Source organism: Crotalus tigris, unplaced genomic scaffold (assembly GCF_016545835.1).
Source record: "Crotalus tigris isolate CLP2741 ecotype Arizona unplaced genomic scaffold, ASM1654583v1 scf7180000020968.1231947, whole genome shotgun sequence".
Lineage (NCBI taxonomy): Eukaryota > Metazoa > Chordata > Lepidosauria > Squamata > Viperidae > Crotalus > Crotalus tigris.
In genome coordinates, this window is record NW_024098285.1 from 52890 (window position 1) to 80378 (window position 27489).

The following is a 27489-nucleotide window of genomic DNA, read 5'->3' on the forward strand; positions in this document are numbered from 1 at the left end:
CACATTTTTATCAATAAAAATAAAATACAAAACAGAAAAACGAACATCCAACACTATCAACAAAAAGAAAATAAAGTCTTATGTACAAAAAAACCACAAATGTTCAATAAATCTAACATTAAACATAAAGAATCCATCCGAGCTGCTGAAAAATACGTTTTTTAAAAAACAACCAAATAGGTTATGCTCCCCTTACATGACGGGTCTACAAATAGTTATAAGCTTTCCCATCTGTATTTATCAAAAATGCTATATAAAAACAAATATTCCATATGTGGAACTCAATCTGTCTATCCGTCTATCTATCTATCTATCTATCCATCCATCTGTCTGTATGTCTGTCTGTCTATCTTTCATTCAATTTTCTATCATTATCTATCATTCATTCATTCAATTTTCTATTATCTATCTATCTATCTATCTATCTATCTATCTATCTATCTATCTATCTACCTTTCATTCAATTATATATATATAAATAAATAGTCAACAGGTCATCCCAACTAAACCAACACCATCCTTGATGGTTTATGCTAAGCAAGCTTAAAAACAGAGAGAAAGATAAACGTATTTTAAAACCACTTGAGCTGATCCAAATTTCCCCATCCTTTCACACTCTTCCTGCCCAGAGACAGCTGGGGTACAGGTAGTCTTCGACATACGACCACACTTGACCCCCAATTTCCACTGCTAAGCAAGGTTGTTAAGTGAACTTTGCCCAATTTTACAACCTTTTCTGCCACAGTTATTAAGTAAAATCACTGCAGTTGTTAAGCGAATCACACGGCCGTTAATTGAATCCAGCTTCCCCCCCACCCTTTGACTTTGCTTGCGGGAAGCTGGCTGGGAAGGTCACAAATGGGGATCGCGTGATCCCAGGACAGTGCAACAGTCATGAGTCCATGCCAGTTGCCAAGCACCCAAATTTTGATCAGGGACACTACTACAGTCGTAAGTGTGGAAAATCGGTCATAAAAACCACTTTTTTCAGTGCTGTTGTAACTTTGAATGGTCACTAAATGAACAGTCATAAGTCGAGGACCACTGATACAAATGCTTGCATCATTTGTAAGAAGCCAACATTGGTTAGTGCCTCGAATATTGTCAGCCTACTTCTCACTCCTGAAAGCAGGTTTGCAAATCTACAGAGGTGTCTGCTATCCACGCAAATCTCCCCAGATGCAGCCCCCCTTCCTGTAATCCCTCCAGACTGCCCCCCCCAAGTCAAAAGGAGAAGCCCCCCCCCAAGACACTTACAGAGCTGTAGAGGTACCCCTCGCCGTTCATGGCCACGTAGAGGCCGGCCTTCACCCCTTGGATAGCCACCACACGTAGGCCCACTGGAATGAGGTTGAAGAGGGCTGGAAGAGAGGAAGGAAAAGATCAAGGACTTGGGGACTTAAAATTGAGGGGACCCTCCCCACACCCCGAGTCAGGAGGCATCGCTTCTCGTGCAACAACTTCCAGCACCTTCAGAGTGCCTAGAACGTTTTTAAGCAGAAATGTCTTAAGAAGCCAGAGACATGAGGTTCATTGACCATCTAAAGCCTTGGCTCTTTTATGACGTGTGGACTTCAACTCCCAGAATTCCTCAGCCAGCATGGCTCAGCATGGAAACCTCTCCCTTTCCCTCAGCATGGCTGGCTCAGGAATTCTGGGAGTTGAAGTCCACGAGTCAGAAAAGAGCCAAGGTTGCCTTGTTGTTGTTGTTAGTTGCAAAGTCGTGTCCGACCCATCGCGACCCCATGGACAACGTTCCTCCAGGCCTTCCTGTCCTCTACCATTATAAATATACAATTCACACAATATTTCTTAAAATTTCCCTCTCTATCTATGTAGACTATCATAATCAAATGGATTCAAATAAATTCTTCAATGTCTTCCATTGACCTAGAAAGCTTTTCCTGAATTTTAATGAGCAAGTTGTAGACAGCTGGGACAGTTGAATTTTTATCTCCTGGGAGATGCTTTAGCTTGGATAACACCAAGATACAAAACTGATATGTAAACATATACATGTGTTGTTGTTAGTTGCAAAGTCGTGTCTGACCCCTCGCGACCCCATGGACAACGTTCCTCCAGGCCTTCCTGTCCTTTACCATCTTCTGGAGTCCATTGAAGCTCACGCCTGCTGCTTCAGTGACTCCATCCAGCCACCTCATTCTCTGTCGTCCCCTTCTTCTCTTGCCCTCCATCTTTCCCAGCATCAGGCCCTTCTCCAGTGAGTCCTTCCTTCTCATTAGGTGGCCAAAGTACTTGAGTTTCAACTTCAGGATCTGGCCTTCTAAAGAGCAGACAGGGTTGATCTCCTCTAGGACTGACCGGTTGGATTGCCTTGCAGTCCAGGGGACTCGCAGGAGTCTTCTCCAGCACCAGAGTTCAAAGGCCTCCATTCTTTGGCCTTTCTCAGCCTTTCCTATGGTCCAACTTTCACAGCCATTCATTGCAACTGGGAAAACCATGGCCTTGACTATGTGTACTTTTGTTGGCAGGGTGATGTCTCTGCTTTTTAGTAGGCTATCTAGATTTGCCTCTTTGAGACTTGCGGACTTCAACTCCCAGAATGCTATGCCAACTGGGGAATTCTGGGAGTTGAAGTCCACAAGTCTTAAAGTGGCCAAGGTTGGTTACCCCTGATCTTCAAGTATGTGAGGAACACAGCTAAGATGCTCTGTGCTTCTTCTCAGTGGATATTTCATTCAACCCCTTCAATTATTAGAGGACTGGCAGATTAAGCTTTAAGAATGTACGTCTATGTCAAAAATGATGTTCTAACTAAAAAATTAGTCCGATACTCAGCATTTTTCAAACTTGGTTACTTTAAGATGAGTAGAGTGCAACTCCCACAGTTCTCTAACCAGGATGCTTTTAAATGAGTGGACTTCAACTCCCAGATTCCCCCAGCCTGCGTGCTTTAAGATGGGTGGATTTCAACTCCCAGAATTGCCCTGCCGGGATACTTTAAGAGTGGAGGACTTCAACTCCCAGAATCCCCTGGCCAGCATGCTTCAAAAGGGGTGGGCGTCAACTCCCAGAATCCCCCAGCCTGCGTGCTTTAAGATGGGTGGACCAACTCCCAGAATTCTTCAGCCATATTTATTTCTCCCAATTCTGAGAGTTAAGGTCCATATATTTTGAAATGGCCAAGTTTGAAAACTGTATTTACTATAACCAAATTTGGAAATTGTTTTATGGATTATAATTATGCACATAGCCATCTGGAACATCCAAAGCTTGAGTTTTGTTCCAGAAAAGGTTTTACAACATTAGATTTTGTTTGGCTGGCTATAGCATTAAGGAGGAACAGTTCTAGCTTAATTAGAAATTCTCATATATATTATTTTTGCTCTTTTTGTCAACTGCTGATACGATTTAAACAGTGCAGCGGTTCTCAACCTCTTCTTGACCACAGACCCCCTTTAAATAACTTTTCTGGTCACGGACCTCCAAGACTTAACTCAAGATTTAAATCATAACATTTCTTCAAGCCTTCACAGACCTCCTGTGATGACATTGCTCCCCGCCTCCTCAGGTTTCCAGGGACCACAGATTGTGAACCTCTGAAATAGTAGTTTTTAAAGAATGGAATGGAATAGAATAGAATAGAATAGAATAGAATAGAATAGAATAGAATAGAATAGAATAGAATAGAACAGAACGGAACAGAATGGAGAAAAGGAATAGAATAGAATAGAGAAAAGGGATAGAATAGAATTGAATAGAATGGAATGGAATGGAATGGAATGGAATAGAGAAAAGGAATAGAGTAGAGTAGAGTATAGTAGAGTAGAGTAGAGTAGAGTAGAGTAGAGCAGAGTAGCAAGACAATAGAATAGAATAGAATAGAATAGAATAGAATAGAATGGAATGGAATGGAATAGAATGGAATAGAATAGAATAGAATAGAATAGAATAGAATAGAATAGAATAGAAGCTGGAAGGGACCTTGGAGGTCTTCTAGTCCAGCCCCTTGCTCAAGCAGGAAAACCTATACCATTTCAGAAAAGTGATTGTCCAGTCTCTTCTTAAAAACTTCCAGCAATGGAGCGCCCACGATTTCTGGTGGCAAGCAGTTCCACTGATTAACTGTCATCACTGTCAGGAGGTTTCTCCTTAATTCCAAGTTGCTTCTCTCTTTGATCAGTTTTCAATCATTGTTTCTCCTCCTGCCCTCTGATGCTTTGGAGAATGGGACCCCCTCTTCCTTGTGGGAGCCCCTTAAATACTGGAACGCTGCTATCATGTCTCCCCTATTTCTTCTTTAAAGACTAGCCAAACCGAAGTCCCGCAACCGTTCTTCGCATGTTTTGGTCTCCAGGACTAACTTTTTGTCTGATTATTCTGATACCTTAAGCAGTCTAGTGTGACTTGCATTTTGTAAGTTCTGTCTGCATTTTAATATTTTGCAAATCTTTATTCTCTTTTAACTCCCTTTCTTCTTTTTCTTTATTTTTGTCTTCAAGTATTGTTAGAACAAAAGCATTTCTAAAACCAAGTAAAATTGGCAGAAATCTCCCTATTCACTTTCCAGCTACCACCTGTTCATATTTTTTATTATTATTATTTCTTTGATACTATGTATAGCTTGCTCCAATCCCACTCTGGGGATTTGGATTGGAAGAACAAAGCAATGGCAATAAATACCGCTTGCGGTCCATTAAAAGCCACATAATAAAGGACGTCCGATGAATTAAAGACCAAAAAACATCTTAACGTGAAATTGCTTTAACTTGTTTGCAAAATGCAAGAAGGGCCCCAGAAACGGAGGGTTTCGGAGAGAAGGTCCATGCTCCACATCCCTCACAAGGGGAACCCTCAACACGGCCTCCCTCAATGGCCAGACTGGACACACACCAGTCCAGCAGTTGCGTTTTGCCTATGCTTTAGCTTCCAAGCCATTTCTGAAGCCCACCAGACTTAGAGTCAGCAACCGGGGGCCACCGAGGCAGCGATTAGAGTGTTAAGTGATGTCACCAAAGGATCCAGCTTCAAACAGACTTGTAACTGGGATACCAGCCGAATCTGGGCAACCCCAACTCGTTTTGGTCCCACCTTAGCCATGAAAGCCAGCTGGGTGGCTTTGGTCCAATCACCAGGAGACTGTGAGTTTTAGTTCCGCCTTAGCCACAAAAGCCAGCTGGGTGACTTTGGACCAATCACCAGGAGATGGTGAGTTCTAGTCCCGCTTTAAACATGAAAGGCATCTAGGTGACTTTGGGCCAATCACCGGGAGATGGTGAATTCTAGTTCCGCCTTAGCCATGAAGGCCAGCTGGGTGACTTTGGGCCAATCACTGGGAGACAGTGAGTTCTAGTCCCGCCTTAGCCATGAAATCCAGCTGGGTGACTTTGGGCCAATCACCGGGAGACGGTGAGTTCTAGTTCTCAGCCTAACACACCTCTCAGGCTGTTGTGAGGAAAATAGAAAGGAGGAGCTGTGTCAGATATGTCCTTTGAGTTATTTGTGGAAATAATAAAGGGAAATAATAAAAAAAACAACAATCGCAGGTTTGTTTGCCTGGGACGTACAGCCAGATGGTGACCCTGGGCCAGTCCTCCCTCAGAGGGCGACTACAGGAAGAAGAAAGCCAGAACCAACCTGGAAAACCTTGCTAAGAAAACTACAGGGCTGAGTTTTCCAAGAGTCAAGACTGACCTGGAGGCCCAATGTAAGAAAAAATACATAAAAATAAATAAAGAAGCAAAACCCTGACTGCCAGCTTTCCCCTCCCATACAACAACGAGAGCCCCAAGAATCCATAATTAACCACCAGGCTGTCAGGCTAAACGCCCTGCGAAAAGCAATAAAAAACTGGAAACCAAGGGCCCCCAAGAGCTGAACCTCATCATAAATCAGCTCAATTAAGCAGGCACCGGAATTAAATGCTGCTTAACTAACGATCTTGGCAGGGGGAAGAGAGAAGGCAGAGGACCCAAGGCGGCGGCACCCTCTCTGCAACTGACTCACAATTATGACGGTTGCAGCGTCTCAGGGTCACGTGACCTCCTTTTGTGACTTCCCAACACGCGAAAGTCAATTAATTAGGGGAGGGGGGAAGGCTGGATTCATTTAACAACTGTGTGACTAATTTAACACCTGCAGGGTTTCAATGACCGAATGTGGAAAGGGAGGGTCGATCAAACGAGGCAAAACTCCCTTAACAAATGTCTCACTTTACAACATAAACTCCAGGCTCCGTTGTACCCCTTTTATTCTCTGCCGCTCAAACATCAGGACCCAGGCATTTTAAAAACAAAAAACAAAAAAAAGGGTGAATAAGGATGCAGGAGAGATTTTATTTAAAGGGGAAGCGCTGACAATTCAGCCGCATGCAGGAAACAGCTGCCTGGGCCATAATTTAACACCTTCCTTGTTTAATAAATAAAAACAGCCGAAAGAACCTGGGGCTTCTTAGGGAACTGAGGTACGGGAGGGCAGAAAAACAAGGGTAGTATATATGTGTGTGTATGGCAGTGTTTCCCAAACTTGACAATTTTAAGGCATGAGGACTTCAACTCCCAGAATTCCACAGCCAGCAACGCTGGCTGTGGAATTCTGGGAGTTGAAGTCCACATGCCTTAAAATTGTCAAGTTTGGGAAACACTGGTGTATGGGATACACTCACTGTAGTCGCTGTTTTCGTCCTTGGTCCCGTCAATAGTTCCATCCGGGTGCATCTGTAGGAAGAATTCCTGCTGGCTGAATAATCTGGTCACGATCCCTTTCAGCTGAGGTTCTGTGGGGCAGGAAGAGCAGAAGAGAAGCCTGGGGTCACCAGCCGGCCTCTGCTAGTCAGGGGTGCATGCACAACCCACGCACACACAACGGTACGTCCCCCCCCCCAGGGACTCACCCTTGGCTGAAGTGATCCTGCCCAGGGCTTTTCCCACTGAATCCCCAAGGGTCCAAGGTCAGCCTGGCCTGGGAGGGAAGCATCCCGGTCATCTGGCTGGGGCCACCCCTGGCAGAGGCCCAGGGGCTTCCAACTGTAGCAGGTGCACATCTGTGGCAACAGCCGCCCACCCAGTTCCCCCCATTCGAGAAAACGCTGCACCCAGCATAGACGAAGGCTCAAATCTAGGAGGTCTGGGGTTAGGGATGGAGAAGGGGTCAAATAACAGACCTGGAAAGGACCTAGAAAAGACTCTGGAAAGAGTGCAGAGAAGAGCAACAAAGATGATCAGGGGACTGGAGGCTAAAACATACAAGGAACGGTTGCTGGAATTGGGGATGTCCAGTTTAAGGAAGAGAAGGACGAGGGGGGACAGGATAGCAGCCTTCCAATATCTCAGGGGCTGCCCCAAAGAAGAGGGAGTCAAGCTATTCTCCAAAGCGCCTGAAGGCAGGACAAGAAGCAACGGATGGAAACTCATCAAGGAGAGAAGCAACCTGGAACTAAGGAGAAACTTCCTGATAGTGAGAACAATTAACCAGTGGAACAACCTGCCTCCAGAAGCAGGTTGTAAGGAGAGATTGGACAGCCATTTGTCTGAAATGGTATAGGGTTTCCTGCCTGAGCAGGGGGTTGGACCAGATGACCTCCAAGGTCCCTTCCAACTTCTTCTTCTTCTTCTTCTTCTTCTTCTTCTTCTTCTTCTTCTTCTTCTTCTTCTTCTTCTTCTTCTTCTTCTTCTTCTTCTTCTTCTTCTTCTTCTTCTTCTTCTTCATCATCATTATTAGTTAATGTTAATCTTATTGTTATTATTACTACTATTACCTTAGAGGTCTTCTAGTGCAACCCCATGCCAGGAGACTTTATACCATCCTGGTTAAATGGCTGTCCAGTTTCTTCTTAAATAGCTCTAGTATTGGAGCACCTACCACTTCTGTTCCACTGATTAATTGTTCTCGTTATCAGGGAATTCCTCCTTAGTTCCAGGCTGCTTCTCTACTTGATGAGTTTCTGTTATTTCTTGTCCTGCCTTCAGGGGCTTTGGAGAAGAGGGTGACCCCCCCCTTCTTCTTTGGGGCAGCCTCTCCAATACTGGAAGATGCTATCCTGTCCCCCCTGGTCCTTCTTTTCATTAAACTAGACATTCCCAATTCCTGCAGCTTTTCTTCACATGTTTTACATGTGATGTTATCATACAATGACGTCACGCAAATGGTCCAGGGGATGTGATTTGTGCAAATCGCACCCTTGAGCTCATATGCACAAAGATAGCACAACACAGGGGATGTCACTCTGGGTTGTTCATAAGGCATGCAAGCTAGAGAAAGAGACCAGCCAGGGATTTTCTGACTCAGGGCTCAATGTCTGAACCATAACTCCCTCCCAATAGCTGGGTTTAGGCACACACACACCCCTTTAGCCTGCTCGCTTCATGAACCCATTTCCTGGATGTTCACAGGAGGCTGAATTCTCAAGGTCTGAATTCACACTATACCAGTGGTTCTCAACCTGTGGGTCGGGACTCCATTTGGGGTCGAACGACCATTTCATGGGGGTCGCCAAACAACACAGTCTGCCATTTTTTTCCCCCTTTCCTTAGCTGTGCTACTCCCTTTTATTCTCTTGGCTTTCGAAAGCCAATAGAATAGACTCTCTTGAATAGAGTCTAATTCTATTGGCTATTGTCCAGGCTGTCTCTGCCCTGCTGAGCCCGCCAAAAGTCCCATTCTGCAAACGATGCTGCACCAGTTGAGTAGTCCTCGACTTACGACCGGTTGGGGGTCGCGGCATTAAAAAGGTTGAGAACCATTGCACTATACGATAAGCCACAAAACAATGATAGTCCTTCACTTATGACCAGAACTGGGATCAGAATTTCCTTTGCTAAGCAAGGCATTTGTTAAGTGAATAGTAACATCACTAGATAGTAACTAGCCCTAGTGATGTTCCCTAGTTGGGTCATGAAATGTCTGCAAGGAAACAGCCCAGCTCAGACAGCATCAAGGACCCCACAGTCCTTTTCTGCTGCTGCTTCCTCCTGCTCCCTGCAAGCCACCCTCCCTTCTAGCATTGATGATGTTGCCTACTTGGGTCATGAAATGTCTTCAAGAAAACAAGCAAGCTCAGAGAGCACCAAGGAATCCATAGTCCTCCTCCTACTCTTGCAAAACTTGTTCCCTTCTAGCACTGATGTTGTTCCCTAGTTTGGTCATGAAATGTCTACACGAAAACAGTCAAGCTCAGAGAGCACCAAGGACCCCACAGTCTTCTTCTTCCTCCTCCTCCTCCTCCTCCTCTCTCCTCTTCACACACCCATCCCTTTCTAGCACTGATGATGTTCCCTAGTAGGATCATGCAACGTCTGCAAGAAAACCGCCAAGCTCAGAGAGCACCAAGGACCCCTCTGTCTCCCCTCCCTCTTCCTCCTCCTCAACCCTGCTCAGCCATAAGGAGGAAGAGCACATACCAGTATTCCTCAGTGTACGACCGTCCATTTAGTGACCGTTCAAAGTTATAACAGCAATGAAAAAAGTGACTTATGACCAGTTTTCACACCTACGACCTTTGCAGCACCCCCCCACCCCATGATCACATGACCCAACGTGGCACAGTTGGCAACAGGTTCCTATTTATGACGGTCGCAGCGTCTCGGGGTCACGAAAGGACGGTCTGTCCTGTTTTGTGCAACAGGCAGAGACACACACTCATACACTCACAGACACACAAGCGCTGTCCAATGTAGAGACGCCACTGCAAAGTTTGGGTCTGGTTTCAGCAACCGCTGTGAACGGATCCAGCAAGAGCGAATTTTAAGGCTACTTTTTTCCAGCCTCCCCCCAAAATTGCAACAAAAAAAAATTATGAAATTAGTAGCAGCACGCCAGGAACAATAATCGTGCAACAGCTGGTGGAGTCACAATTTGTCTTCTGGAGGTTTTCACATTCTTTGTGTTATTATTATTATCATCAATCAACGCACAGTCAGCCAGATGTTCAGACTGGATTTGGCATTTTGTCTACCTATCGAGTCCTTACCCAGGACCTGGGATAGGCAGATGTGGATGTTTGATGGTATTACAGGTATCGTCGCAGGATGGAAGCAGTTCCTTGTAAGGCCGCCTTTTGCAATTGACTAATAGCGAATTTGTCAATGCCAATGTGTTCAAGTGGTGCTCCAGTTGTTTTGGGATTGCACCCAAGGAGCCTATGACTATTGGTACTACCCTTGCTTGCTTTTGCCACAGTCTTTCTATTTCTATTTGTAGGTCTTTGTATTTTGTTATCTTCTCCAGTTCTTTCTCTTCCATTCTGCTATCTCCAGGCACTGCCACGTCCACTATCCAGACTTTTTTGTCTTTCTTATCGACAATTGTTAAGTCTGGGGTGTTATGTTGCAGGTGCTTGTCTGTTTGAATTCTGAAGTTCCAGAGCAGTTTAACTTTATCATTTTCTATGACTTTCTCTATTATTATTATTATTATTATTATTATTATTATTATTATTATTATAGCAACCCGTGTCAATCATCAGCACCAGCCAATTTGAATATTCAGACATGAGGTTCATGTCTAATGAATAACAGTAATAATAATAATAATAAAGTTGGAAGGTACATTGGAGGTCATCTAGTCCAACCCCCTGCTCAGACAGGAAACCCTATACCATTTCAGACAAATTGTTTGACTGTTGTGCCACGGTGGCAGTAGCCTTCCCCCCAATAACGCTGGACTACCATGCACATCATCCACAGCCGCCACCAGCAGTGGGGATGATAAGTGAGTCGTAGAAAATAAAAGTTTAAGGGGCTCTTGAATCAAGAAACTTTTGAAAGTTTCACAAAGGCGAAAAAAGGCAACGCATTAATAAAAACAGGTGATCCTTGATTTATGACCGCAATTGAGCCATATGACCTTCCTTGCCACAGTTGGTAAACGAATCACTGCAGTTGCTTGGTTAGCAACAGAGCTGTTAAAGGAACCCAGCTTCCCCGTTGACTTGTCAAAAGGTCGTGAAAGGGGATCACATGACCCGGGGACACAGCGACCGTCATAAATACGAGTCGGTTGCCAAGTGCCTGAATTTTGATCACGTGACTCTGTGAGGATGCTGCAACGGTTGCTAAAGTGTGAAAAACGGTCGCGTTTTTCAGTGCCGTTGTAACGTTACATGGTCATTAAACGAACCGTTGTTAAGTCCAGGACAGGGGTCTTCAAACTTGGCCCTGTTATGACTTGTGGACTTCAACTCCCAGAATTCTTCAGCCAGGCACACTGGATCAGGAATTCTGGGAGTTGAAGTCCGCAAGTCATGAAGGGGAGAGGAGGAGGAAGAGGATGGTGGAGTCCTTGGTGCTCTCTGAGCTTGGCTGTTTTCTTGCAGGTGTTTCATCACCCAACTAAGGAACATTTCTGGCACATTGTAGATTCATGAAATATCTGCAAGAAAACCACCAAGCTCAGAGAGCACCAAGGACCCCACAGTTGTTCTCATCATTATTTTCCTCCTCCTCCTCTTCCTCCTCCTCCTCTTCTTCCTCCACCTCCTCCTCCTCCTCCTCCCTGCAAATCCCATTCTTTCTGGCACTGATGAAGTTACCTAGTTGGGTGATGAAACATCTGCAAAAAAGCTATCAAGTTCAGCACCAAGGACCACACAGTCATCCTCCTTCTCCCCCCCTTCTTCCTCTTTCTCCTGCTCCTTCCTGCAGATCCCATTCACTTCTAACACTGATGATGTCCCCTAGTTGGGTCATGAAATGTCTGCAAGAAAACCACCAAGATCGGAGAGCACCAAGGACCCCACAGTCGTCGTCGTCGTCCTCCTCCTCCTCCTCCTCCTCCTCCTCCTCCTCCTCCTCCTCCTCCTCCTCCCTCCTCCTCCTCCTCCTCCTCCTCCTCCTCCTCCTCCTCTTCTTCTTCTTCTTCTTCTTCTTCTTCTTCTTCTTCTTCTTCTTCTTCTTCTTCTTCTTCTTCTTCTTCTATTCTTCTTCCTCTTCCTCCTCCTCCTGTTTTCCACACACCCTCTTCTAACAGTGATGAAGTTGCCTAGTTGGGTCATGAAACGTCTGCAAGAAAACCACCCAGCTCAGAGAGCCCCCAGGACCCCACAATCAATCCTTCCTTCCTTCCTTCCTTCCTTCCTTCCTTCCTTCCTTCCTTCCTTCCTTCCTTCCTTCCTTCCTTCCCTCCTTCCTCTCTCTTTCTTTCTCTTTTTTTCTTTCTCTTTTTTCTTTCTTTTTCTCCTCCTCCTCCTCTTCTTCTTCTCCTCCTCTTCCTCCTCCTCCTCCTTCTATTCTTCTTCTTCCTCTTCCTCCTCCTCCTGTTCTCCACACACCCTCTTCTAACACTGATGAAGTTACCTAATTGGGCCATGAAATGTCTGCAAGAAAACCACCCAGCTCAAAGGTGCACCAAGGACTCCACAATCAAGACCACCCTGATCCTGTAGATCCACATGAGATTCCGCTTTCATTTTTTCCCCATCCAGTCAAAGGTCTTATTAGCACCTTCTCTTCCTGGGCTCGCCAGAGGCCTCTTGCCATATTAATTACATTATCAATTTACGTGAATGGCCAAGGGCCTCTTCCGCTGCACAGTTCAGAGCAGGTAAAGCCAATAACGCTGTGCAAAGCAGATCCTGGCTCAGCCAGGAAGAAGCCACGCTGGAGGAAGCATCCCTCAAAAGCAGCCAGAGAGGGTGCGGATGCCAAAGACAAGGACGGGATTTGTGGCACTGCCTCCCATTGGCTAAATCTCAGCTCCGCTCTGCAGCTGTTGCTACCCTACAATTATTAGTAGAGAGCACAATGGGCCTTCCGAGGCTCTGTACCAGTGTTTCTCAACCTTGACCATTTTAAGGCACGTGGACTTCAACTCCCAGAATTCCACAGCCAGCATTGCTGGCTGTGGAAATCTGGGAGTTGAAGTCCACATGCCTTAAAATGGTCAAGGTTGAGAAACACTGCTCTGTACAGAGGTACCAGGGAAGCACCAACTAGAAAAATATAAATTAGAAATATCTGCAAGCTAGAAAAATGTGGGATAGACAGCATCACCACCGGATGGATTTGGAACTGGCTGACAAACTGTACTCAATGAGTAGTCCTCGACGGCACTACATCCACATGGAGGGAAGTAAACAATGGGATACCACAAGGTTCCGTCTTAGGAGCACTAAACTTTTCAATATCTTCATCAATGACTTAGATGAGGGAATAGAAGGGGAACCCATCAAATTTGCAGATCACCAAGCTGGCAGGAGTATCCAACAGAAGACAAGCTCAGGATCCAAAAAGATCTTGAGCAACTTGAACAATGGGCCCTATCCAACAAAATGAGTTTCAATGTGGAGAAAAGCAAAGTTTTACATTTAGGCACGAAAAATCAAAGGTACAAGTACAGACTGGGTGAGACCCGGTTTAAAAACAGCAACTGTGAGAGGGACCTTGGAGTCCTAGTGATCGTCCACTTGACCCTGAGCCAGCCGTGTGCAGCAGCAGCCAAAAAAGCTAACCCAATCCTGGGTTGCATAAACAGAGGCATAGAATCAAGACCTCGTGAAGTATTAGTACCACTTTATAAAACCCTAGTGAGGCCACACCTGGAATACTGTGGCCAATTTTGGTCACCCTATCACAAAAAAGATGTTGAGACTTTGGGAAAAAGTGCAAAGAAGAGCAATTAAGATGATTAAAGGCCTGGAGACCAAAACACACGAAGAATGGCTGCAGGATTTGGGTATGGCCAGTCTAGAGAAAAGAAGGACCAGGGGAGAGATGATAGCATCTTCCAGCATTTGAGCAGTTGCCATAAAGAAGAGGGGGTGAACTTATTTTCCAAAGCACGTGAAAGCAGGACAAGAAGCAACGGGTGGAAACTAACCAAGGAGAGAAGCAACCCAGAACTAAAAGAGAAATTACTTGACAGTTAGAACAATTAACCAGTGGAACAACCTGCCTCCAGAAGTTGTGGGAGGGAGCTTTTAAGAAGAGATTGGACAGCCATTTGTCCAGAATGTTCTAAGGTCTCCACCTTGAGCAGGGGGGTGGACTAGAAGACCTCCAAGGTCCCTTCCAGCTCTATTCTGATTGAAAGTGATCATGAAGCCCCTGAAAGGGAGAGCTGTTGGGGGTCTGGTTTGCCTGACCCTCCTTTCTGGGGGGTGGGGTGGGGTAATCTGTCTGGAAGAGCCCGCTCTGCTCCAGAGGAAGATTCCTCTGTCATAAAACCAACCCCCCCTCCTTTTTTACTCCTCCTCTTTGAAGTGCAGATTCACAAAGAGAGGAACAGGACAGTGACTCATCGGTCCACTTCCCAATCTGAAGCTCCAGCCCGGTTAGAAAAAAAGGGAATTGGGAGGAAGCCGGATGCCAAGCAGAAAAACATTGTCGTTTTAGCAAAAAAAAGAATGTTTTCTCCCCCATCCCAGAATCTGGAAAGCGCTGCAAGCAGCTCCAGAGAGGCTTTTCAAGCAAGGAAGATGCCCTGGATGAGCTGGGTGGACGGGTGATGATGGGAGTTGAGGTCCTACCTATTTGAATGGGAGAGGGAGGGGAGAGTTACTGGGCCAGCCCCTTGCAGACCCCTTTCTTTTCACTCAAAGGGACTGAGAAGGGAAGGGAAGGGAAGGGAAGGGAAGGGAAGAGAAGAGAAGAGAAGAGAAGAGAAGAGAAGAGAAGAGAAGATGGAAGGGAAGGAAAGGAAAGGGAAGGGAAGATGGAATGGAAGGGAAGGGAAGGGAAGAGGAGAAGAGAAGAGAAGAGAAGAGAAGACAAGAGAAGAGAAGAGAGAAGATGGAAGGGAAGGGAAGGGAAGGGAAGGGAAGGGAAGAGGAGAGAAAAGAAGAGAAGAGAAGAGAAGAGAAGAGAAGAGAAGAGAAGAGAACAGAAGAGAAGAGAAGAGAGAAGATGGAATGGAAGGGAAGGGAAGGGAAGAGAAGAGAAGAGAAGAGAAGAGAAGAGAAGAGAAGAGAAGAGAAGAGAAGAGAAGATGGAAGGGAAGGGAAGGGAAGGGAAGGGAAGGAAGGGAAGGGAAGGAAGAGAAGAGAAGATGGAAGGTAAGGAAGTGGAAGGGAAGAGGGAAGGGAGGGAAGAGAAGAGAAGAGGAGAGAGAAGAGAAAGAAGAGAGAGAGAGAGAGAGAGAGAAGAGAAGATGGAAGGGAAGGGAAGGGAAGGGAAGAGAAGAGAAGATGGAAGGGAAGGGAAGGGAAGGGAAGAGAAGAGAAGAGAAGAAGAAGAGAGAAGAGAGAGAAGAGAAGAGAAGAGAAGAGAAGAGAAGAGAAGAGAAGAGAAGAGAAGAGAAGAGAAGATGGAAGGGAAGGGAAGGGAAGAGAAGAGAAGAGAAGATGGAAGGGAAGGGAAGGGAAGGGAAGGGAAGGAGAAGAGAAGAGAAGAGAAGAGAAGAGAAGAGAAGAGAAGAGAAGAGAAGAGAAGATGGAAGGGAAGGGAAGGGAAGGGATGGGAAGAGAAGAGAAGAGAAGAGAAGAGAAGAGAAGAGAAGAGAAGAGAAGAGAAGAGAAGGCAAATACCTCTTTGTGTGCCACCAAACTCAGAGAGAGCCAAGGACCCCACAGTCCTCCTCCTCCTACTCCTCTTCTTCTCCACAAACCTCCCTCTCCCTTCTAGCACTGATGATGTAACCTAGATGGGTAATGAAACATCTGCAAGAATGTCACCAAGCTCAGACAGCACCAAGGACCCCTCAGCTAAAGTTCTCCATCATCTCTTTACTATTTTTTTTATTCTTTTCTTATATACATGTGAATTTGGCTTTCAGAAAGTAGAAGGGAGACTTCCCAGCCCTCAACTTTAGTTCTCTACAGCAGAAGCCCCCAACCTTTTGGGCACCAGGGACCACCGCTTCCGTGGAGAGAGGTTTTTCCGTGGACCGGAGGGTGTGTGGTTTTGTGTGCTGCCTGCATTCCACGGATGGGACTGTGCTTGTTTGTGCGGACCGGTTGCTGGCAGGCTGTGGCTCTACAAAGCATAATTTCCCCCCACACACACACACACACATCTTGAAGCTGCTCTCCCACCCTCTCCATGCTGCAAGCCAATCACTAAAGACCGTCCTTGGTTTAACTTTTCACCTTCAAGATGTGCCTTCCAGAGCTAAGCCTGCTAAATCAAAAGAGCTGCACATTCTCATCTTGACGTTGCAAGGAAAACCATCTCGCTGCAGAATGTAAAGCCTGCTGGAGATTTACCAAAACCCAACCTGCCTGCCCCCCAACACACACACACACACACACACACACACACACATACACACATATACACACACACAACCTCAAAAACAATCTCTCCGGAGCCTTCAGACTCCCAGAGGCCGCCCATCACCTTTCCCTGGGACAGTGTTTCCCAAACTTGACAATTTTAAGGCATGAGGACTTCAACTCCCAGAATTCCACAGCCAGCGTTGCTGGCTGTGGAATTCTGGGAGTTGAAGTCCTCATGCCTTAAAATTGTCAAGTTTGGGAAACACTGTATTTGTATTTTTGTATTTAATTTTATTTATAGGCCCTGGGGGATGGCATGGCACCTTCCCTGAGCCCAGAGATTTATCCCCTGCCCTCCCATCCGAACGAGCTGTTCCTCCCACCCACATTGTCATCCTTCTCCGCACACTCACACGGCTGCTTCATGGGGGGGGGGGAGCAGGAAGAGAAGGAAAAGCAATTTGGGTAAGTGACAGCTGCTTCTAAGGAGTTGAAGAATGATGTGTTAGTTCAGAGATCAAAACCTCGTTTGTAAAGATGAGATGTTTCTTAGTCATAAAGCAAATTTCGGAGATGCCATCAAAGAGGAAAAGGCAGGAGGCAGGAGACATGAAGGTAATCCTTGACTTACAACCGTTCGCTTAGTGACCGTTCACTGCAAAAAAATGACTTAGGACCGTCCCAAAGGAGCTTTTTCACAAGGCAACTGGACTTTCTTGTTGTTTTTTAAAAAACCAAGTTAAGTCCAGTTGCCTCGTGGAAAAGCACCTTTGAGATAATAACCGTGATCTGCGTGACTGAGAATCTTGACTTATGACCAGTTTTCACACACTGACGGCCGTTGCAGCATGCCCAGGGTCACGTGATCAACGGACGTATGACGGTTGCGGTGTCCTGGGGGGTCATGTGATCTGCGGCCTTCTGACAGCAAAGTCAAGAGGGAGGCTGGATTCCCTTATAACAGCTGTGTTACTAGCTTAACAAGTGTGGCAAGACAGGTCGTAAAATGGGGCAAAACTCACTGAACGACGGTTGTGCTTAGCAATGGAAAGTTTGGGTGTTGCGGGCTATCTTTATTCCACAAAGAATTCCAGGCTACTCTTTGGGGGGGGGGGGTTAGTTGACCACAAACCACAAGGTAGCCCTTTAGATACCATGTTGTGCAGGGCTGGGGAACGAAGGCCTTTTTAATGACTTGTGGACTTCAACTCCCAGAATTCCTGAGGCAGCATGGTTGCCTCAGGAATTCTGGGAGTTGAAGTCCATGAGTCATAAAGGGCCTTCGTTCCCCAGCCCTGCAGCCTCAGGAATTCTGGGAGTTGAAGTCCACAAGTCATGAAGTGGCCATAGTTCCCCCATGCTGGCTGAGGGATTCTGGGAGTTGAAGTCTGCAAGTCATGAAGGGGCCATAGTTCCCCCATGCTGGCTCAGGAATTCTGGGAGTTGAAGTCTGCGAGTCATGAGGGGGCCATAGTTCCCCCATGCTGGCTGAGGGATTCTGGGAATTGAAGTCCATAAGTCATGAAGGAGCCACAGTTTCCCCATGCTGCCTCAGGAATTGTGGGAGTTGAAGTCCACAGGTCATAAAGGGGCTGTCATTCCCCAGCCTTGACGTAGTAGGATCTCCCTCACCCGAATATGTTCCAGTTGTATTGGAACTCACAACCTGACAATTCTGAGCTCAAAGTCTATGGCCAATATTCTCTTGTAACCTCATGTAGGGACGGGTCTCCTGCTATTTTCAGGTTGGGAGGTTAAGCCCCCCTTTTCATCCTTTTATTCCTCACAAGGAATCCAGCAAAGTGACAATGGAGCAACGCTGCTGTCGCCACAACTGCGTGCCCACCCACAGCCGAAGTAGACGCAGCTTGCAGATTTTATTAAGAGACAAAGCAGCAATTGAGGGCCTGGAGAATGATCCAGGATGCCAGAAGAATCCTTCAGATGAAAATTAAGACCTCCAAAGATAGAATCTGTCATGGGAGGGAGGTTCTAACTGGCCACAGCAGGAATCGTTCTCCCCATACAAACAGAGACTCATCGGAGTGACGAAGGAGGCAACCGAGGAAAGAGATAAATTTCCACTTTCTCACCTGCTGTGTTCCCAATAATTGGTTCTCCCAAGAGGCTGCAGTCTGCATTTAAAAAAACAAACATCAAAGGCGACTAATTTCAAACCCTGATCTGAAAGTCAAGCTTTTGAGGAACCGCAAGTTCCTGTCCGGTTCCTGGTCTGCTAAATGGGTCTGCAACTCCTGATGAGACATGTGAATAGGTCACTGTGCCAACATCCTGTTAATTTGGAACCCATTCACACAACACCTGGTTATGTACCAGGCCAGTTAAATAGTAAGGCCAGACATGCATCAGCCTGGGGGCTGGGCTGGTGTTCCAAGTCCAGGACAGAGGACTGCAACAGGGGTGTCCATCAAAGACAAGGGCCACCCAGATTTCTAGACTCTCACATGCCACAAAGCACTGTGAGCCTGCATATAACCCAGACAGAAATAAGCAAAAATGTGTTTCTGGCTTTGGAGAATAGGGGCTGCCCCAAAGAAGAGGGGGTCCATTTATTCTTCAAAGCACCAGAAGGGAAAACAAGAAACAACGGATGCAAACTAATCAAGGAGAGAACCAACCTGGAATTAAGGAGAAATTTCCTGACAGTGAGCACAATTAACCAGTGGAACAGCTTTGCCTTCAGAAGTTGTAGGTGCTTCATCACTGGAGGTTTTTAAGAAGAGACTGGACAGTCACTTGTCTGAAATTGATTAGGGCCTCCTGCTTGAGCATGAGGTTGGACTAGATGACCTCCAAGGTCCCTTCCAGCTCTATTCCGAATAATTGATTTGAAGATGTTAGGCTTCCAGTGCAACCAACCTGGTTACTGCCTGATGGTATGAGTTATTCTCACCAGCCTGTGATCTTCCTGGTGCCTGAGGAGGCTTTGGGGTTGTTGGGAAACTCTCCCTCAAGCTAGAAGAAGGGGTCAAGCGAGAGCCTAGCTTGGAGTCCCTTGCACAGTCATAAAAGGCATTAACTTGACCTACTCCGACCTCCATGAACCGTATGTGGTCGTTCCCAGGAGAAGGCAAGCAGGCTCGGGAGATTCCTGTAAGTTGCGCAGACATCAATAGAGTTGCTTACTTTAGCTATTTACAAGCAGCTCTGGGGGCTTGCACCTGACATGGGGAAACTGTCAGATGATCCTTCCTTGGTGCAGATGCCTCGAAGTGATGCCACAACCACTGGCAGACCCAACAGCTAAGCAAAACACATCTGCAGAAACGGCAGCTGGAGAAAGGTGTGCTTTTTGGAGAAACGTCTATGGCAGGGGTAGACAACCTCAGCTCTTTTATGACTCATGGACTTCAACTCCCAGAATTCCTGAGTCAGCTATGCTTCAATTCTGGGAGTTGAAGTCCATGAGTCATAAAAGAGCCGAGATTGTCTACCCCTGGTCTATGGGGATTCTCAGTCCTCCAGGTGATGGTTGTCCCAAAGATGCTTTTTTCAGAAGGCACCTGGACCTTCTTATATATATATATATATTTGAAGACATTTTGCTTCTCATTCCAGAAGCTTCTTCAGCTCTGACTGGATAGTGGGGAACGGAAGGATTTCTATTCCTTGTAGACCGCTGGTCCTTTGCCTTCTTTTAGAGCAGTGGTTCTCAACCTGTGGGTTGGGACCCCATTTGGGGTCGAACAACCATTTCACGGGGGTCGCCAAACAACGCAGTCCGCCATTTTTTCCCCCTTTTCCTTAGCTGTGCTACTCCCTTTTATTCTATTGGCTTTTGAAAGCCAATAGAATAGACTCTCTTGAATAGAGTCTCATTCTATTGGCTTTGAAAAGCCAATAGGAATTGTCCAGGCTGTCTCTGCCCTGCTGAGCCCGCCAAAAGTCCCATTCTGCAAACGGTGCTGCACCGGTTGAGTAGTCCTCGACTTATGACTGGTTGAGTAGTCCTCGACTTACGACCGGTTGGGGGTCGTGGCATTAAAAAGGTTGAGAACCACTGTTTTAGAGAGTCCTTGAGGCCACTTGGAGGTCTGTCTGTTCCAAGAAGGCTCCAGACCCCTTCGCACCACTCAGGGGACCCCAAGGACACAGGTCAACCTCCAAGTGGCCTTCACGACTCTCTAAAAGAAGGCAAAGGACCAGCCGTCTGCAAGAAGTATAAATCCTTCCATTTCCCCACCCTCCAGTCAGAGCTGAAGAAGCTCCTGGGAGGAGAAGTGAAACGTCTTCAAAGAAAAAACAAGAAAGTCCAGCTGACTTGTGGAAAAAGCATCTTTGGGACTTTCGGGAAAACATGAAACAGACCCGCCGTCTCTGCCCACAGCCTGCAGTTCAATCCGGGGTGGGGGGGGGTGGGGAATCAAGACTGACTCAGCCTTCCATCCTTCTGAGGTCGTTAAAATGAGGACCCAGATTATTAGGGACAATGTGCAAATAATGCTTACGTTATAAACCACCCAAAGAGTGCTATGGGGCGGGATAATGAGCCTAAATGCTAAATTCCCAGAAGATGCTAAGCGAAGACAGGCAACCCAGGGTCCCCGGGGGGGGCGAGGGGGGGCTCCCAAGAGCCTGTGGAAGCCAAGAAGGAAATATATCCGAGCGACAGGTTTCATGCCCCTGTAATCCCATTAGTTCCATTTGGGAAATTAAAACCAAACCTCTTGATTCCTTGGCTTTGACGCGTACTTGGCAAAGGATTTGCACGCCCAACGGGCCTTTACTTAGGAGAAGATGCGGGCAGATCTTCCAGGCCAGATCTCTTTAAGATCTCTTCCCCCCCACACCCCCAATTTAATTAGCACAGTAGCTTTCCATTCCCATCACAATTTCCAACTCTCTCTCGTCCTGCCCACAGCCTGAATGTCTGGACGTTCTGTGACATCACAACATCACAGACCGAGATTGGGCCCACAAACTGCCAATTTCCCCACCGTAGCCAGGATAACAGGGGGCAGAGGCCCTCCATAGTTTTGGGGTGACTGGGTGGGCCTCAAAAGTATCTGTACAACCAGGAATATTGCAGGCAATCTCACAACACGGCAGCTCATCCACGCACAGAATGGGGACTAGCCCAGGGTCACGTCAGCACACCAATTTAATAAATAAGCCAACAAATAAATACAATAGCAAAGCGATCTGTTGAAAGAAAAAATGAGTGAGGGTAAAGGAAGACACTGCCATAGAATTTGGATTCAGAAATCAGAATAGAGCTGGGAGAGACCTTGGAGGTCATCTAGTCCAACCCCCTGCTCCAGCAGGAGACCTTCTACCATTTCAGACAGGTGGCTGTCCAGTCTCTTCTTTAAAACAAAAACCTCCAGTGATGGCAGAAATAGCCTCAAGACTATCGGCCTCACAGAATAAACCCGACAGGGATCACGACCAGATAATTCTACTTTATTGCAAACGCTACATTGAAGGAATCCTGCAGGTCTGGAAGGACAATTCTCCCGCCGTCCCTTTTACAGCCTGTGAAACTAAGGAAGGTCCCTTCTAAGCTTCTTGCCCGCCCCTTACGCAGTTGGGGGCTACACTGTCTCTTATCTGACCATTTCCTAAAGCTACAGGTTAACACAAACTTGTAAGTCTGAAAGCATAAATCTCCCACGGTCTCTTTTACAGCTGGAGAAACTGGGGCGGGTCTCTTCTGAATTCCTTTCCCCACCCACTATGCAGCTGGGGGCTACACGATCTCTTATCTCTCTGCTTTTTTCCTCCGTCTCCCAAGGCCTTTCCTGCATCACATTACAACGCCTCGTGTAGTTGCCTAAATAAAGTTCTAACAAATTCGGGGAAAAATGCACACAGGCATGCAAGCAAATGAGACAAACCCTCTATACCACAGAGAGAGGGGGGGAGAGAAAGAGAGAGGGAGGGAGGGAGGGAGGGAAAGAGAGAGAAGGAGGGAGGGAGGGAAAGAGAGGAGAGAGGAAGAGATAAAGGGAGAGGGAGAGAGGAAGGGAGAGGGAGAGAGGGAGGGAGAGGGAGAGAGAGGGAGAGGGAGGGAGGGAGAAAGGGAGGGAGATGGAGGGAGGGAGATGGAGGGAGGGAGGGAGAGAGAGAGGGAGAGAGAGGGAGAGAGAGGGAGAGGGAGGGAGGGAGAAATGGAGGGAGAGGGAGGGAGGGAGAGAGGGAGGGAGAGGGAGGGAGAGAGGGAGGGAGATGGAGGGAGGGAGGGAGAGAGAGAGAGGGAGAGAGAGGGAGATCTTCCATAGGCAAAACACAGCCTGCTTAGCTCACCCATAAACCACATAACTTGCAAAAAAAAGGGACAAAACGTGCACCAGCCGATCCATCACAAACCAAATACCTCCTCCCTCCCTTACTCCCCCCCCCCGTGGCTTCCCCAGGATGGTCCCCCCCACTGCAACTTACCTTTCCATGGTTTCTGGGCTGGGGGACAGGCTTCCAAGCAAAACCCTGAGTTGTAGCTACCTGACATTTTTATAAAAGCCTCCTGGGGGGCTGCGAGGCATTTTTGCAAATAAGAAGAGGCTAGGATGATGGGCTGTGGTCTGCAACACACCAGCTTCCCACTGAACTCAAGGCGGACCACAAGAAAGCCTCGTTTTGAAAAGCCACAGAGCCGAGGAGAGGCCCAGAAACGAGCCCTCAAACACAAGGACCCCCCACACACACACACACAAATCTACATCTCTCCTGCAGGCCCCAAGGCACAAACGCTGTGGCAGGAGAAGCTAAAACAGGATTACACCAAGAGGAGACCTCTTTTTTAAAAACCAGGATCCAGCAAAAACCTTCCTGCTCGGTCTTCTGGCTCACGCGCTGCTCAAAAGTATATTTCCTGAATGCTTTTCTTGATCTCCATCCAACTCAAAATGGCACAAGTGGGCAACCCAACCCTTGGACCAGCCAGGAACTTTTCAAAAAAAGAGCTGAGTTATCAAGCGCAGGATTCGAAGATGGACGAGGCTGCAGGAGGCAACTTCTCGTCTCTTCTGCACCCCCCCCCAACAACAACAACAACAACAACAATAATAATAAAGTTGGAAGGGACCTTGGAGGTCATCTAGTCCAACCCCCTGCTCAGGCAGATAACCCTATACCATTTCAGACAAATGGCTGTCCAGTCTCTTCTTAAAAACTTCCAGTGTTGGAGCATTCACCGCTTCTGGTGGCAGGTTGTTCCACTGGTTAATTGTCCTCACTGTTAGGAAATTCCTCCTTAGTTCCTGGTTGCTTCTCTGCTTGATTAGTTTCCATCCATTGCTTCTTGTCCTGCCTTCAGGGGCTTTGGAGAATAGGTGGACCCCCCTCCTCTTTGTGGCAGCCCCTAAGATATTGGAACATGGCTATCATGTCCCCCCTCGTCCTTCTATTCGTTAAACTAGACATCCCCAATTCCAGCAACCGTTCCTTATACACAAAGCTGAATCTTCTTTGGAAGAAAGGATTTTTTTTCTTGAAACGTTAGAACAGTGTTTCTCAACCTTGACAATTTTAAGGCATGTGGACTTCAACTCCCAGAATTCCACAGCCAGCCCTGCAGTGCAAGGACTCTGAGCTAGAGCCCCTCCCCAGTCTAGCTGGAGACCCCACCTCATCAAGACTCTGAGCATTGATCCAGGCCTGTCGAAATTAACAGGGTCTCTATGTGGTGAATGAAGAAGTTGGGAGAAAAGTTATGTTGGGGTCTATCCTACACCTCCCTCCTGTTAATTTCACTACACTGACAGGTCTGAGGGTCTTTGCTCAGAGTTTGGAAACTTCCCCTTTCATGACTGTGCACCAGTCAAGAGGGGCGCCATGCTATGTCTGAATGCGAGCATTCGGGATCACACGAGAGTCGAGCGGCAGAGAGACTGAGGGCCGCGTCCCCAGACGGCGACGGCTGCTTTCAAGACTCACAATTGCAAGCAAGCAATTGGCAACGTGAAGGAGCCGTGCGGGAGTGTGTGCATGCACACGGATTCCCATCTGATCCTTTGCATGCTCACGCGTCTCAGACACGGACATGTGCCAAGCACACGCGGTTATACCGGCTGTCTGCACAATATCCTGGCCTCAACCACGGAATTAAACTACTTCCTTCCTGACTTCCTACAAGCAGCCCAGGAAAAGGTCTAGCAGTACATTGGCAGAAAGCTCCTCTGGGGGATGGGGGTTAGTTGTTGGCTTGATGATGGCTTAAAGAATGTTCTGTGAGCTTTGCCTATTATTCAGCACATTGTGCTAAGACAGAAAACCTGCTAATTCAATAGTCATAGTGGAGTTTCTCCACCCCCGCCACAATTTCTCTTCCTCCACCAGCATGCAGCATGTCAGGCTAATTCTGCCGACTGCCAGCAGCTCAATCCTGACCATCCAACCTTGATCCTGAAGGCTCAAGGTCAACTTAGTTGTCCTCCCTTCCTCCTTCCTTCATCTCCCCTCCCTCCCTCCCTTCCTTGAGACATAGTAGTATTCCAGTATTTGAGGGGCTGCCACAAAGAAGAGGAGGGGGTCAAACTATTCTCCAAATCACCAGAGGGCAGGACAAGAAACAACGGTTGGAAACTAATCAAGGAGAGAAGCAACCTGGAATTAAGGAGAAACTTCCTGACAGTGAGGACGATTAACCAGTGGAACCGCTTGCCACCAGGAATCATAGGAGCTCCATCACTGGAGGTTTTTAAGAAGAGACTGGACAGTGGTCTGAAATGGTATAGGTTCTCCTGCTCGAGCAGGGGGCTGGACTAGAAGACCTCCAAGGTCCCTTCCAGCTCTGTTCTATTATGTTCTATTCCTTCCTTGCTTGCTTCCTTGCTTCTTTCCTTCCTTCCCACTGCCAGCAGTTTGACCCCAACTGGCTCAAAGTTGACGGTCTTCCATCCTTCCAAGGTCAGTAAAATGAGGACCCAGATTGTTGGGGGCAAATAATGCTGACTCTGTAAACCGCTTAGAGAAGGCTGTAAAGCCCTGCAAATCGGTGTAAAAGCCTAAGTGCTGTTGTTTTCCTTGTCCTTCTCCACCAATCCTCCTTTTCCTCCTTCTCCCTTCTCCTCCTCTCCATTGCCACCATTGCTCCTTGTCTTTCTCCTTGTCCTTCTCTACTACCATCCCCCCCTTCTCTTCTAAAATAACGCCACTTTGTTCTGGAAAAACTGTGGAAGAGCTGAGCAGTGGTATTTTGAGGTGGGGGGGTAGGTAGATGAAGAGGGTAGAAAAAAGAGGAAGTATTAAATGTTGAAATAAGAGAAATTTGGGTTATTAAATTTAAGATATTTGGAAATTACTGGAAAATAAGAATATTACCTTGTATTATTAGCCAGCTAATGTAAGATCCTGGGATGAATTGTGATAAAGGGAACTGGGGTCATTTAAAACTTGGAAACTACATCTATTAAACGTTAAATGTAAATATTAACGGGAAACTAAAAATTGGGAAAAACTTACTAGGACATTGATTGTCTAAAACAGTGGTTCTCAACCTTTCTAATGCCGCGACCCCATAATACAGTTCCCCATGTTGTGGTGACCCCCAACCATTTATACATCACCATGTGCCAGGGGCGTGGCCAAAGAAAAGGGGGAAAAAATGGCGGACAGCCTTGTTTGGCGACCCCCGTGAAATGGTCGTTCGACCCCAAATGGGGTCCCGACCCACAGGATGAGAACCACTGGTCTAAAAGGATTGACTGTTAAAATGACTAAGATACGTATAAACTAAAAACTATTGATAAATGTAAGAAAGTTATCTTTATTAAATCGATAGACTGCAGAGAAGAGCAACAAAGATGATTAGGGGGCTGGAGATTAAAACATATGAAGAACGGTTGCGGCGATTGGGTAGTTTAATAAAAAAAAGGATGAGGGGGGACATGATACTGGTTGCGTCTTCCAATATTTGAGGGGCTGCCCCAAAGAAGAAGGGGGGGAGTCAACGTATTCTCCAAAGCGCCTGAAGGCAGGACGAGAAGCAACGGATGGAAACTCATCAAGGAGAGAAGCAACCTGGAACTAAGGAGAAACTTCCTGACAGTGAGAACAATCAACCAGTGAAGAGAATTTGCCTCTAGAAGTTGTGGGTGCTCCATCGCTGGAGGCTTTCAAAAAGAGACTGGACAGCCCTTTATCTGAAATGATATTGGTTCTCCTGCTTAAGCAGGGGGTTGGACTACAAGACCTCTGAGGTCCCTTCAAACTCTTATTTATTCTATGTTCTAAATCACTGTGACGTTGGAAGAGGCAACAAGATCATCTATTCCAGGGGTTCTCAACCTTGGCAACTTTAAGACCCCTGGACTTCAATTCCCAGAATTCCTCAAGGACCTGAAGTCCCCAGGTCTTGAATTTGCCAAGGTTGGGAAATTCTAATCTATTCCAGCCACCTGCAACATGCATTAAATTGCATTAAGTCCAAAGAGCTCTTAGGAACTGCTGGATCAAAACCAGCTGTTTGTCGTGATAAGAGGGCTGCAGTGCCGTCCAGGGCCACCTCCAGCCCCGAATCCTTGATCCCAACCAGGCACTGGGTGGGGAGGGGGGGTTCCTGCTGGGGTCCAAAGATCTGCTTGATCCCAAATCTTCTCACCCAAAAGACATCTGGAAATGTCGGAAACCAGCAAAGCTTTTCACATCTCGGGAAAGAGACAGGAACCCCCCCCCCCCGGCTTCCCACTGGCTTTGTTTGTCAGCAAGGTCACAAACAGTGAGAACAATTAACCATTGGAACTACCTGCTTCCAGAAGTTGTGAAAGCTCCAACACTGGAAGTTTTTAAGAAGAGACTGAACAGCCCTTTGTCTGAAATGGTGTAGGGCAGCGGTTCCCAAACTTTTCTATACCCTGCACCCCTAGAACATGTGATATATTCTCACACCTCTTACAAAAGTTTGAAATAACAACAACGAATTATGCATATACACTATGATTTTGAAGTTTTTGCCCCCCTGGAATATAATCTCGCACCCCCAGGGGTTTCCTGCCTGAGCAGGGGGTTGGACAAGAAGACCTCCAAGTTCCCTTCCAACTTTATATTATCATCATCATCATCATCATCATCATCATATTTTATTAGTATTAAAATGCGATCACACGGCCCTCGGAGACAGCAACCGTCATAAATATGAACCAGTTGCAAAGCATCCAAATTTTGATCACATGACCACGGGGATGCTGCAACTGTCATAAATATGAAAAATGGCCATGTCACTTTTTTCAGTGCCGTTGTTGGCTGATCCAGGAGAGGAGACCTTTCTCTGCTCGTTGGCCACTGGGATATTATTACTATTACTATTACTATTATGGATCATCGCACAGTCAGCCAGATGTTCAGACTGGATTTGGCATTTTGTCTACCTATCGAGTCCTTACCCAGGACCTGGGATAGGCAGATGTGAATGTTTGATGGTA

The 27489-nt window shown here is 46.7% G+C and overlaps 1 protein-coding gene across 3 annotated transcripts in view; it reads right to left on the reverse strand.

Moving 5' to 3' along the window:
- FGF12 (fibroblast growth factor 12) overlaps positions 1-27489 on the reverse strand; it is a 135752-nt gene that overhangs the window by 38266 nt on the left and 69997 nt on the right. For all 3 annotated transcript variants that reach the window (XM_039369110.1, XM_039369108.1, XM_039369107.1), the window contains exons 2-3: positions 6626-6736; positions 1258-1361 (exon numbers count right to left, since the gene is read on the reverse strand). In XM_039369110.1, the coding sequence (XP_039225044.1) occupies positions 1258-1361; positions 6626-6736 (215 nt within the window). The remainder of the gene's footprint in view (positions 1-1257; positions 1362-6625; positions 6737-27489) is intronic.